This window comes from Pecten maximus, chromosome 16 (assembly GCF_902652985.1).
Source record: "Pecten maximus chromosome 16, xPecMax1.1, whole genome shotgun sequence".
Classification (NCBI taxonomy): Eukaryota; Metazoa; Mollusca; class Bivalvia; order Pectinida; family Pectinidae; genus Pecten; species Pecten maximus.
This window is the reverse complement of record NC_047030.1, coordinates 10,924,037-10,938,665: the sequence shown is the minus strand read 5'-3', so window position 1 is coordinate 10,938,665 and position 14,629 is coordinate 10,924,037. Positions and strand designations below refer to the sequence as shown.

The 14,629-nt window shown below is 34.9% G+C and overlaps 1 protein-coding gene across 1 annotated transcript in view; it reads right to left on the bottom strand.

Annotated features, from left to right (window-relative positions):
• Positions 1-632: 632 nt before the first annotated feature.
• LOC117344993 (Golgi integral membrane protein 4-like) overlaps positions 633-14,629 on the bottom strand; it is a 53,088-nt gene continuing 39,091 nt past the window's right edge. The window contains exons 8-11 of the mRNA XM_033907902.1: positions 5,125-5,205; positions 2,095-2,152; positions 1,752-1,895; positions 633-1,154 (exon numbers count right to left, since the gene is read on the bottom strand). Of these exons, the coding sequence (XP_033763793.1) occupies positions 1,759-1,895; positions 2,095-2,152; positions 5,125-5,205 (276 nt within the window). The 3' untranslated portion in view covers positions 633-1,154; positions 1,752-1,758. The remainder of the gene's footprint in view (positions 1,155-1,751; positions 1,896-2,094; positions 2,153-5,124; positions 5,206-14,629) is intronic.

Genomic DNA, 14,629 nt, shown 5'->3' with positions numbered 1-14,629 from the left:
CACAGATAGACATTAACTTTCTCCAATACACATTTGTACCAGTATATCATACATCACAATGGCGAGAATGAACCCTGATTAGTCTTCATTTTAAACACTCATGTTGGCTTGGTTTCGTCTATATGCCAATAGTCAAACTGTTATTGTTTCTCTCTCGATATCTATTACTATGAAAGATTGCGACAATATGCACACACCACTGTACCATGTAATTATATCTGATTCATATTCCCATGCTCTATGAAAAAAGTCTATGTTAAACTGATCAAATGGTTAAATGTTTTTCAGAACATACATCAAAATAATCCATTATTCAGACATCATTATTTAGACATATTTCTTCAATTTGTTAAATTTACATGATAGACTTACTTACTAACCTATGTATACTGTAGATAGAATATAACTGTCCCAATTAAACTAAGACACACAAAAACTACTAGATTACACTCCTCTCACACAAAACAATTATCTCCCCTTCTATAGAAGAGTTACCTCCCCTCCTACAGGAGTGAGATTCTGTTTACCACCAGTCGGTTTGAGCTAGTGATTGAAAATGATATCATCAAAGTGTGATAGAGAGAAAAAAGGAGTTCTGTACCAACAATGTAGAGACTAGAACTCACTTTTAGCTCTATAGAGCTGTTTTCTCAACGTTTAAATATCACAATCTCGCATTATCTCGGACCTATCAGATTGCATGAGACAAGGGCAGTACATTAGCTTTACTTACTGGTACAATTGTGTATCATTTATATTTTTTCTCTTCGTTGATTGCATGAACATTGGAATAAGAAATGACTTTGATACTAGCATACACACATAGTTCCATAAAACATAATTTACATATAACGGTATCGCTTTCAAATAGAAACAGAATTATAGAATATTCTGGGTTCAGCAGATAAGTACTGAAAACTGATGATATTTTTGCTAATGATGGTTGATAAATCTATTGTATCAGACCAGGAAATATATGGCACCATTTTGACCAGCAACACATTAATGTCAGAAATTAAACATTTTTTTCTTATTTTGGAACAAACATTTTGACCTAAAGATACTGGTGAGTTATGAAGATTATGTATTGTGGTGTTTCTGATCTTCATGAAGTTTTGCCAAGTGTCAATTCCTCCCTGGTGGTCCGGTAATTTCTGTGGAACAAAAATACAGACCATCATGAATAATATTATCTAGTGTATCAAATACAGGCAAGAATGAATATCATTTTCTAGTGTATCATGATCAAATACAGGCGAGTGTGAATATTATTTTCTAGTACTGTATACAGGCGGGTGTGAACATTATTTTCTTGTATGTCATGATAAAATACAGACGAAAATGAATATTATCTTCTAGTGTATCAAATACGGCGAGTGTGAATATTATTTTCAAGCATATCTTGATAAAATACAGGTAAGAATGAATATCATTTTCTAGAATATCAAATACAGGCAAGTGTGAATATTATTTTCTTTTTATGTCATGATCAAATAGAGGCGAGAATAAATGTTATTTTCTAGTATATTAAATACAGGCAAGTGTGAATATTATTTTCTAGTATGTCAAATACTGTACAGCCAATATGAATATTACTCTTACTAGAGTGTCAATCTACATGGCGAAGAATCAAGAAATTGAAACATAATTTGGTGTAAGGTGTTGAAATAAGATAACCACTTATACATGACCATTTTAAGTATCCAATTGATGCTTGATAAAGATGGTAATACCAGTGAGTGTAATTGTACCTGGGTATCACTGGTTGTTGCCGAAGGGCATCTGAGGCTTGTTGGCGAATGGGTCCGGAGCATTGTCCTCTCTGTTCGCTGGTTCATCTTCCTTGTCCTCTCCCTTGTCATTGTAGTCATCCTCATAATCCTCGTCCTTGTTGTCTGTTAAGGTTCAAAACAATATTTTACATAATGACAATATTGTAGGTACTGGTTAGTTTTAAATTAAAACATTGTCCCAACCTGTTGCAGACACCCTACTCAAAGTGAACCTTCTAATAAGGATCACCTGATAAAATACAGCCTGGCCTCAACAATAGACAACCTTCTATACAGTCCGCCAAAAACTCTTTTAACATACCTTCATCTTTTCCATCCTCTTCATCTAAGGCCTTTTTTTCATCCTCGTCTGCATTATCCTGGAATTTTGACAGTTTGAATTACAAACTTTACTTATCACAGCGAGTGTCAATATTATAAATTTTGGCAGATAGTGATAACAATTTGATAAATTCAAAATAACATCAAAATATCTAAATTCTACAAAATGTGTATTGAAAACCATGGAACTGGATACAAGATAATGAAGCGAAAGCTGTTCCATAGAGCGATGTACACATGTGCCTCACTACAATTCACTAGTGCAAATAGTTAACTACACTAAAAATTAAAAGTCTGCCAATAAGGAAAAAAATACATAAAGCTATAATCACTATAATAAATAGGAAATGTTAATAAGAAATGAAGAAAAAACACCACAATAAAACCCACTTAATAGACAGGTAAAGCAACCTTATGTGTACATGTAAAAGGAGATTCCTCAGAACTATGTGTGCATGACATCATCAATTTATGTGGTTTTGTATCTGCTACACATAGCAACATCTTGTAGCACAGTGATTACAATACATAAGTCCAAACGTGTAGACAATTATGTTTGAATGACAGATTTTCGCAATGAAATTTTGTGCAAATTATCTGTCTGAGCATCAGTATTTTCTGACACAATTAGATCTTAAATCTTCCTTTAGTTACAAAATATCGAAAAATTGAGCTTTAAACATTGATGCTTTAAACATCGATTTTGAACACCCGATTTCTCGATACTTGGTAACTGCCTTATTGGTCTCCAAAAAGTATGGCATGTATGTTCTTAAACAAACCTTCGCACATGCACACATGTCGTAACGTCCTTTTATGTAGACGTTCCAGACAAGAATGGACATGTATATGATGCCTACACGCACACATACAAGTAAGGTTGCTTACCGGTAACCTCGTTAATACAAAATGTATCACTTAGAATTAATTATCATTTGTTACAGTATTAATCTAAATGAGAAATTTAAAAGGTGTTTTTTAGAAATGAATGTACAGAGCCATTAACCTGTCATATGTGACCTTCCAGTAAACAAGGTCACATGTGACAGGTCGTCTCTTTATCCAGGTTCATGTAACTAGTAGAGTAAATAACACTGGGAGGGGGAAATACGGTCACATATGAGAGGGAGTCGCTTAATTCAGGTGGTCACGAAGGCAGGTCTGAATATTGAAATGACCGAGAAATCCAACCGAGAAGGAAGCTAATTTAAAGCTTAAATATTGAAATTAACTTTAATTTGTGATCAAAAGTTTAAATATTGAAAACTTTAATTCCTGATCAGTAATATTGAAATTATCTTATTTTATTTGGTTTATCTATTTGATATTTGACGAACATCTTGTATCATCATATTCATATCATAATATTATACTTGCCCTAAGCTTGTACAATCATACCATACACTTGCCCTCTTGATCAAATTACTGTTACAATTCTTAATTAAAATCATTTACAGGCCTTATAAAAAACTGTATTGCTAAAACTATACCATATTAATTCAGAAATATACTGAATGTCGGGCACAAACAGGTCATTTTGAATTTATAGATCATGTATTTATAATTTTCTTTTATTGGTAAGATATTTTAAGGAAAATTTGAACCAGAGCAATATTGAATAGTGCAATAGTTGAATGTATGTAATAATTTAAAACAATACAATTACAACTTAACACAGAGTGAACAACACAACAATACAATGTACATCACAACAAAAATCTAACAAACATTGGGGACAAACCTAAGTGACATATGGATAGTTTCAACAAAGGGCTTGCAAATTGGCTGTATACTAATTAACAAATCCTTAAAGTTACGATAAATATCATCTGTATCTCAGAAAAACTCTGACAAGTACAATTTACCATAGAGTATGAAAAAAGTCTGATAATTAATTACAGAACATAAGAAACCTATACTAGATACGGTACTCAAAGGTTTACTTAATTCACTCTCTCTGGAGAACGAAAATTGTAACCCTCTGAGAATTAGAGGATGTAAAACATCAATTACCGGCCAAAGTGTCATTAACAAAAATCTGTCATTTGTACAAAATTTACAACCAAAACCATCTGTCTGGGACTTTCTGATACAATGGTTTGGTTTGATTTGGTTTGGTTTGGTTTGGTTTGTTTAACGTCCTAATAACAGCCAGGGTCATTTAAGGCTGTACCAGGTTTTGGAGGTGGAGGAAACCCTGAGTACCCAGAGAAAACCACCGGCCAATGGTCAGTACCAGGCAACTGCCCCACGTGGGTTTTGAACTTGCAACCCAATAGGCGGAGGGCTAGTGATAAAGTATCGGGACACCTTAACCACGCGGCCACAGATACAATTGAAATAGTAGTAAACACTATGGATTACAGGATCCAAGTCATTTATGTTGTTATAAATTAATTCTTTGTACAATTTCCCTATTAAGTACCATTCAACATCTAATTCAAAACATACAGCAACATGTCAGACCTTGCTACACAGTGTACTTTTGACAGTTTATACCCCTGTTTTTATCGGTATCTTTAGTAACAGGGACACCATGATCTTACTAGGTACTTGTTTAATCCTTATTGACAAATGTACTGCCGGTATATGTAGTTATTAAACACCATGATGAATTTCAATTTAATACTCAGATTATGAGAAATTATGGAAAAGAGGTGTGGATGGACAGACAGAAGGACAAACAGACAGACAGGCAGTGGCACATATGGAAACACTAAAAAGTTTTAAGTATTTTAGAACTGGAGATAATACTTTTGGAAAAATGTGTTGGTGCAAAGTTGAGAAAAGATCTGTGTCAACTCTTCCTTAAACTCAAATTTTCTGGCTATAATCTCACTGTAAGATGACTGATGGGTAAAAACCTTTAATGCTTGTATACTGAAAGACTTATAAGTAGCAGACTCAGCAATCCTAATGAAAGTGTTAACCACTATTTCAGGAACTTTAAATTTGATTCTTTCTCTGCATAATATTAAGCACCTTTGGATATGTTTACTTAAGGATCTACCTGAAATCGATCATCCACCAATGGATTGACCCCGTTCCAGTGATCTAAGCCTTCATTGTCCTGGCCAACAAATGGATCATTCTGAAATCCAGAAGTATAAAGTAACTCGATGTTACCAGTCTGGTCAAAGTAAGGGAGATAATTCATGCCAGAAAAAGGTGAAATTCTGAAATCCAGAAGTATACAGTAACTCGATGCTACCAGTCTGGTCAAAGTAAAGGAGATAACTCATGCCAGAAAAAGGTGAAATTCTGAAATCCAGAAGTATACAGTAACTTGATGCTACCACTCTAGTCAAAGTAAGGGAGGTAACTCATGCTACAAATGGGTGAAGAATAACTGAATTATGTATATACCTTAAGATTGCAGATTAATGTAAAGCTATGTATACAGTTAAATAAGTAGTAAAGCTAGTCCTATGATAAACAGGCTTAACAGAAATATGTGTACAATCAAATATTGTCAGTCTAAAGTGACATATTATTGGAGAAATTTACTTCCGTTACCTGGGCTGTGGTGGTATGTATACAAAATAACCCTAAGTTTCAGAAATCGCTTTCATGCATCACAATGAATGAATGGCATGTATAAATGTAGCTCATCCAAAAGAATGGCAAATTCATATACAAGTCTTTAATCTTGTTAACTACCTGTATTGGCATTAACTGGAATGATAAAAATATTTAGTTTTTAATGAAATCAATGATCAAAGTTAGCAACATGAAAATTTGACTGTACACTACAGCATCACTTTACATGAAAGATTTGATATAGATGTTCATGCAGATCTCATATTTTTTAACTGACAGCCTTGAAGCTTGTACAGCAAGTGTTAGTCAAGGTAGCAAGGGACTACATGACCCTGGTAATTGTCAACAGATAAAAAGCATTACTAATATATCTATTAACATCCAAGTAGAATAATTACAACACAGCATTTATATATTTCAAATATGTATATACAATATACTAGCTTAGTAGTAAAATTAATGTCTAGCAGTTAATTATATATATATTTCTGGAAGCCTAGTGACAGGACAGGAAATTATAAAACATGCTTTTGAAGAAAACTTTCGCCAAGCCTACACACAAAATCAATCTGATCCACAACCTTCTCTATCAGGGAAATTCACCAAGTCTTCATGCAATTATCATAGCAATTTGATCCACAATATTCTCCAACAAGCAAACATGCAACATATGTGTATGTTCAGAGTTCTGACCAAGTCCTTATGCAAAATCACCAAAACACCAGGTACATGTAGGGTACATGTTTTAGTATGTCCTGTACAAACTCCATATCTAATACTCTATGTATGTATTTAATCTGACATAAATTGCTATTAGATGTACTAGACATGCAATGATTTAATGTATATCTATTCCTTTAACCTTAACCGTGTTCAAGCCATATGTATACATTACATTTTGTAACATAGTTTCAGTCAAAAACAAAAAAAACAAAAAACAAAACTTTTGAAATTAAACCCTAACTATTTACAGGAGTAACAAGTGAATCAAACCAATGGTTACAAAAGTAAGTGATCATTAAAAGTCAACATTAATAAAAAAAAAAAAAGATTATTGAGCCTTAAATTGTTTTATACATGCATGTGTTTGTCATTATAAAACAGATTCATGGAATTTATAACAATTAAAATGTTCCCCATTTCCATCAAAAAACATTATAGATCAAGGAAAATCTTCTTTGGAAAAATTTCCTCTTAAAAGCAAGGTGACCAGAGGTATGTGGAAATTCTGTCATATTTTTAATGTCGTTTTATTTTTTATGTGGGTCCTACCACTACAAACAAGCTTGACTACAATGTAGCATAACTAAAACCTACTTGAAAACAATACAAACGTAACTATACCTACTCGGACACTGTCCTTAAACAACCATAGCCACTGCTACATTAAAACAATATAAACAAAACTATACCTACTCGGACACTGTCTTTAAATGAAAACAGCCAATGATGCGTTAAAACAATACAAACGTAACTATGCCCCAGATAAATCTGGAAGTTTATCGCAATGATTCAAAACAGAGGTCATATGAATGTCATCATTCTAAAAGCAATGGGTGCCAAAAACAAAAACAGTGAAATTGTAATAGGTAAAAACACTTATTTATGTCAGAGCCTTAGTCTAGACGAGTCACAGTAATCTAATACTGTCAGAACCTTAGTCTAGACGAGCCATAGTGATCTAATACTGTCAGAGCCTTAGTCTAGACGAGCCATAGTAATCTAATACTGTCAGAGCCTTAGTCTAGACGAGCCATAGTAATCTAATACTGTCAGAGCCTTAGTCTAGACGAGCCATAGTGATCTAATACTGTCAGAGCCTTAGTCTAGACGAGCCATAGTAATCTAATACTGTCAGAGCCTTAGTCTAGACGAGCCATAGTAATCTAATACTGTCAGAGCCTTAGTCTAGACGAGCCATAGTGATCTAATACTGTCAGAGCCTTAGTCTAGACGAGTCACAGTAATCTAATACTGTCAGAGCCTTAGTCTAGACGAGCCATAGTAATCTAATACTGTCAGAGCCTTAGTCTAGACGAGCCATAGTAATCTAATACTGTCAGAGCCACAGTCTAGACGAGCCATAGTAATCTAATACTGTCAGAGCCACAGTCTAGACGAGCCATAGTAATCTAATACTGTCAGAGCCTTAGTCTAGACGAGTCACAGTAATCTAATACTGTCAGAGCCTTAGTCTAGACGAGCCATAGTAATCTAATACTGTCAGAGCCTTAGTCTAGACGAGCCATAGTAATCTAATAGTCAGAGCCTTAGTCTAGACGAGCCATAGTAATCTAATACTGTCAGAGCCTTAGTCTAGACGAGTCACAGTAATCTAATACTGTCAGAGCCTTAGTCTAGACGAGCCATAGTAAATCTAATACTGTCAGAGCCTTAGTCTAGACGAGACACAGTAATCTAATACTGTCAGAGCCTTAGTCTAGACGAGCCATAGTAAATCTAATACTGTCAGAGCCTTAGTCTAGACGAGACACAGTAATCTAATACTGTCAGGGCCTTAGTCTAGACGAGCCATCGTAAATCTAATACTGTCAGAGCCTTAGTCTAGACGAGCCATAGTAATCTAATACTGTCAGAGCCTTAGTCTAGACGAGCCACAGTAATCTAATACTGTCAGAGCCTTAGTCTAGACGAGCCACAGTAATCTAATACTGTCAGAGCCTTAGTCTAGACGAGCCACAGTAATCTAATACTGTCAGAGCCTTAGTCTAGACGAGCCATAGTAAATCTAATACTGTCAGAGCCTTAGTCTAGACGAGCCATAGTAATCTAATACTGTCAGAGCCACAGTCTAGACGAGCCACAGTAATCTAATACTGTCAGAGCCTTAGTCTAGACGAGCCATAGTAATCTAATACTGTCAGAGCCTTAGTCTAGACGAGCCATAGTAATCTAATACTGTCAGAGCCTTAGTCTAGACGAGCCATAGTAATCTAATACTGTCAGAGTCTTAGTCTAGACGAGCCACAGTAATCTAATACTGTCAGAGTCTTAGTCTAGACGAGCCATAGTAATCTAATACTGTCAGAGCCTTAGTCTAGACGAGCCATAGTAATCTAATACTGTCAGAGCCTTAGTCTAGACGAGCCATAGTAATCTAATACTGTCAGAGCCTTAGTCTAGACGAGCCATAGTGATCTAATACTGTCAGAGTCTTAGTCTAGACGAGCCATAGTAATCTAATACTGTCAGAGCCTTAGTCTAGACGAGCCATAGTAATCTAATACTGTCAGAGCCTTAGTCTAGACGAGCCACAGTAATCTAATACTGTCAGGGCCTTAGTCTAGACAAGCCACAGTAATCTAATACTGTCAGAGCCTTAGTCTAGACGAGCCATAGTGATCTAATACTGTCAGGGCCTTAGTCTAGACGAGCCATAGTAATCTAATACTGTGTCAGAGCCTTAGTCAGGATGGGCCATAGTAATCTAAAACTGTCAGAGTCTTAGTCTAGACAAGCCACAGTAATCTAATACTGTCAGAGCCTTAGTCTAGACGAGCCATAGTGATCTAATACTGTCAGGGCCTTAGTCTAGACGAGCCATAGTAATCTAATACTGTCAGAGCCTTAGTCTAGACGAGCCATAGTAATCTAATACTGTCAGAGCCTTAGTCTAGACGAGCCACAGTAATCTAATACTGTCAGAGCCTTAGTCTGGACAAGCCATAGTAATCTAATACTGTCAGAGCCTTAGTCTAGACGAGCCATAGTAAATCTAATACTGTCAGAGCCTTAGTCTAGACGAGCCATAGTAAATCTAATACTGTCAGAGCCTTAGTCTAGACGAGCCACAGTAATCTAATACTGTCAGAGCCTTAGTCTAGACGAGCCATAGTAATCTAATACTGTCAGAGCCTTAGTCTAGACGAGCCATAGTAAACTAATACTGTCAGAGCCACAGTGTAGACGAACCATAGTAATCTAATACTGTCAGAGCCTTAGTCTAGACGAGCCACAGTGATCTAATACTGTCAGAGCCTTAGTCTAGACGAGCCATAGTAATCTAATACTGTCAGAGCCTTAGTCTAGACGAGCCACAGTAATCTAATACTGTCAGAGCCTTAGTCTAGACGAGCCATAGTAATCTAATACTGTCAGAGCCTTAGTCTAGACGAGCCATAGTAATCTAATACTGTCAGAGCCTTAGTCTAGACGAGCCATAGTAATCTAATACTGTCAGAGCCTTAGTCTAGACGAGCCACAGTAATCTAATACTGTCAGAGCCTTAGTCTACAGCTCATCTTTCCATTTTGAGAACAGAGCTATACCCACACCTCCACATCCTTGCCCTTCACCATAGCTACTTCACATATACAAGCAGGCAGCAACTGACTGAAAATTAACTTACCAAACTTGGATTCGACATAGCAAACAAATTAATGCCAAACTCCTCAAGGTGCATTTCAATACCTGGCCGCACACATGGCACAACTTTCTCAGCCAGTTTTCAGTGCGAACATGAATTTACTGATCCAGACTTCAAATTTGTACTTTTATAAGTATATTTCTGTATTTTTGGAACAGATGGTTCAAAATAATATATTCTGAACAAGCTTAAGCATGCTGGGTATTGCTAATTAAAACATGTCCCCTAGCTCCTGGCCCTCGCTAAAAATAGTAACAGTGACCTCGACCTTGACCTAAAAATCCTGAAACTCGTACTTGATCTGTAGCTACTCATATTGAAGTTATATACTAACTTTCATCAACATACCTTGAAGCACGGCTGAGAAAAGTGTGGATAACCGAGTGGACGGACGTATGGTGATACGGACAAGATCAACTTATGGGGTGAAGTCTTTTGTCTGAGAACTAATATAATGTGGGGTGCAGGGCACAAGTTTTATTTTGATAAGGACATCACATTTAATTTCCATTCATTCCGTCGCTAAAAAAAGCACATGCGCAGCGAGATTTAATGATGAATTATGGGAAAAAAGACAAATTTACATTAAATTTCCTTTCCTATAGGCGACGAAGATTTTTGCACAGAATGAATCGTTAATTCACCCCACAAGTATATCTTAGTGAGTGCGGACGGACGGACAGGGAGGAAACCTGTAGTCCCCCTGGTTTCACTTGTAGGGGACTAATAACTGGAGTTGTTTGAGTTATCATTGATAATGCCCATTATTGACAAATGATTTTAAGTTATGGTGTCAATGACTGCAATCAGTCTCTGAAGAATCCACAAAAAATCTACAGATATTTTAAATTCAGCAGACAATCTGTGTCAAACATGTTCTTGTGTTATATCTAATTGGTGAACCAATAAGAATCAGTTGCTGTTAATTTCTAGTTGTGAGGCAGACTTAATTACAGTTCTTTAATATTGAAGTGAACAACGTACATTACATCCTTTTTTATATCCAGAAATAACTGTGTTCATAAGTCAACTGTCAGTCTGGGTTTTTTTCTAAATGAGCTAATAGAACTGACAGTAGATTTACAAAATGGTGATAAGCTATAGACTAGAGTAATGATTTGACAGAAACTTTTTTTAGTTTCAGTTTACATGTAGTAAAGTAAGTCACACTTTGCATTTCCTTGCAAAAAACTTTTTCAAACACAACTCCAAAATTAAGAAAGACAAATGGAGAATGACAAGCTTTTTTGAAATCTTTTACATATTATCATAATGACTTTTCATGTGTTCTTCTCATCACTAAATCTATCGGTATTGTCAGGTATGTTAAATCATCCAATTTAGTCTCAATATCAGACAGACAATGCGATATATTCTACTTATAGTTATCATTAATCAACAACAAGACATTTGCATTACTTTCACATGATTTTATTACCATAATTTAAATACGATGTTTATTACAAAATGTTTCTAAAGCCCTTTCCCCTGCTAAAAAACTACCCTAACTATAACACTACAGTTTATCCCACTTATTACCAGATTTCTCAATTTCTGGCAAAGTGACCATCTTCGTATCAAGCTGAACTTCATTAATGCCTCATTACTTTACCCTAATAAGCTGTGCAGTAATAAACTCATTTTTGTTAACATTTAAGAGGAAAATCTTATAAAAAAAATTTCCTTGCCCCACGGCAATGATTCACACCTAATTTGTGTTGGAGCTCTGGACTTCTTACCATTAAAAAATTATGTTTAGTCTCCTATCACTTTGTTGCCCTCCAACAGGAATTTGACAATACCTTTGATTTAAAAAACAGGCTCCAAAAACAGGTTAGAGATTAATATGTTGTAGTGTATATCTGGTTAGAGATTAATATGTTGTAGTGTGATATCTGGTTAGAGATTAATATGTTGTATCTGGTTAGAGATTAATATGTTGTAGTGTGATATCTGGTTAGAGATTAATATGTTGTAGTGTTATATCTGGTTAGAGATTGATATGTTGTAGTGTATATCTGGTTAGAGATTAATATGTTGTAGTGTGATATCTGGTTAGAGATTAATATGTTGTAGTGTGATATCTGGTTAGAGATTAATTTGTGGTAGTATGATATCTGGTTAGAGATTAATATGTTGTAGTGTGATATCTGGTTAGAGATTAATTTGTGGTAGTTTGATATCTGGTTAGAGATTAATATGTTGTAGTGTTATATCTGGTTAGAGATTAATATGTGGTAGTTTGATATCTGGTTAGAGATTAATATGTTGTAGTGTATATCTGGTTAGAGATTAATATGTTCTAGTGTTATATCTGGTTAGAGATTAATTTGTGGTAGTTTGATATCTGGTTAGAGATTAATATGTTGTAGTGTGAAAATATCCTTAATGGCTGTGTTTTGGTACAAATGCAAAGACTCTGACTGGCCTGACTACCCAATGATATTGGTCTGTCAGTAACGACTCATTCTGTTTGTCTTGTTAATGACTTTGAACTAGTTAAGCTTAGCCGCTGTTTGCCTGGCCTACAGAAGGTCATGTTTATTGGAAGGCAGGGCTGTATTTTGCAAATTTGAATAAAAAGTTTGACTTAGCAGATTTGATTTCATTCCTAAGCATTTTGCTGTGTTGTCTATGTTAACATGTACATTTCCATCTTGGGCCTCACAGCTCTGCCACTTAGCAGGCGTGATCCATACCAATTAAGTTTGGCTAACATTGCTTCAACCATTCTTAACTAGAAGTCTTCAAAATGAAAATTTAACAGCTGACACCATACAACTCGGCAAACCTGTGGACCACGTTTGACAGAAATTGAGAAACAAATAAGGTGGACTAGACTGTCATATACTAATCTGTAATGTGTTTGAACGATAGAGTGATGGTAAATCAGACACAAATGCAAAAACAAATATCAGTTATAATCGGAAAGGCCTTCCAAACAAATATAATCGGAAAGGCTTTCCAAACAAATATCAGTTATAATCGGAAAGGCTTTCCAAACAAATATCAGTTATAATCGGAAAGGCTTTCCAAACAAATATAATTGGAAAGGCTTTCCAAACAAATATCAGTTATAGTTGGAAAGGCTTTCCAATGTTAAGTCAATCGATGACATAATCAGATGACTTTGTATATTCTAATTTCTAAGTTACTGTGTCATATCATCTTTTTGTAAATTTAACTTAAGTATGCCCAACTTATCTAGGATTCATTTATGAAATATAAGCATGCTAGGTATTGCTAATGCAATACATATACCCTACTGGCCCCGCTAAAAAATAGTAACAGTGACCTTGACCTTGACCTTGACCCAAAAACCCTGAAACTCGCACTTGATTTGCAGCTTCTCATACCAAAGTTACAAATCAACTTTTACCAACATACCTTGAAGCATGGCTGAGAAAAGAGCAGGAAAACTGAGTGGATGGACTGATAGACGGACGGACAGACAGATGGGCAGAAAGTCAGAAACCTATAGTCCTGGTTTCACCGGCAAGCAACTACCAAGTAATAATACAGTTGGAGTCCAATTGATATCTTTATTTTGCACAGTTCTAAATAGGCAATGAAATTTGTTTGATTTAATTACATACCGGTATATCAACTACAGGAAAATATCAATTATGAAAAATCACTATTGATTATCAGATCAATTGATGTTAAACAATTAATTAATCAATTACATTTGATCATCATCCCTTTACTTATACATATATAATTCTACTTTTGGTATGATTATAAACATTATCAAAACACATGGTCATTTTAATCTAATTTAATTTTAATTCATTTTAATATCAAACAACATTCATGGAAGAGGAAATGATACTACAGAAAAAGGTGAAACAGCAAAAAATAAAAAAGAGAAATAATGATACCATGGAAACCAGCTCTTAAAACAAAACATAGATATAGAGGTTAATAACTGTTTTACATCAATAACGAGCCTTTTAAAATACAATGAAAGAAGGTAATAGTAACAGATATATGTATTATTATACCAACGCTACCTAACAGAAATGAGTGCTAATCATGTATGTTCCGAATATAGAGAAAATATTTTTTATTATAAGTTACACAAGTTCAACCACATTTCTACATCAAAGACTATATATAGGTCACTGAGATTACCAGGATATGTAATACCTTATTAGGATTTACCTCACATCACAACAGGATATGTAACACCTTATTAGGATTTACCTGATATCACAATAGGATATGTAACACCTTATTAGGATTTTACCTGATATCACAATAGGATATGTAACACCTTATTAACCTTATTAGGACTTTACCTCATATCACAATAGGATATGTAACACCCTATTAGGATTTTACCTGATATTACAATAGGATATGCAACACCTTATTAGGATTTTACCTCATATTACAATAGGATATGTAACACCTTAATAGGATTTTACCTGATATTACAATATGTCTATAGAGTTGTGATAGAATCTCTAGACTACCTAATTCCCTTGTTATTTAGCTATTATTATAGAATTCCTCAACTCCTGAGATTTAGATGATATGAGCATCCCATAATTAATGAGATCAAATTATACATGCACTTAACAGA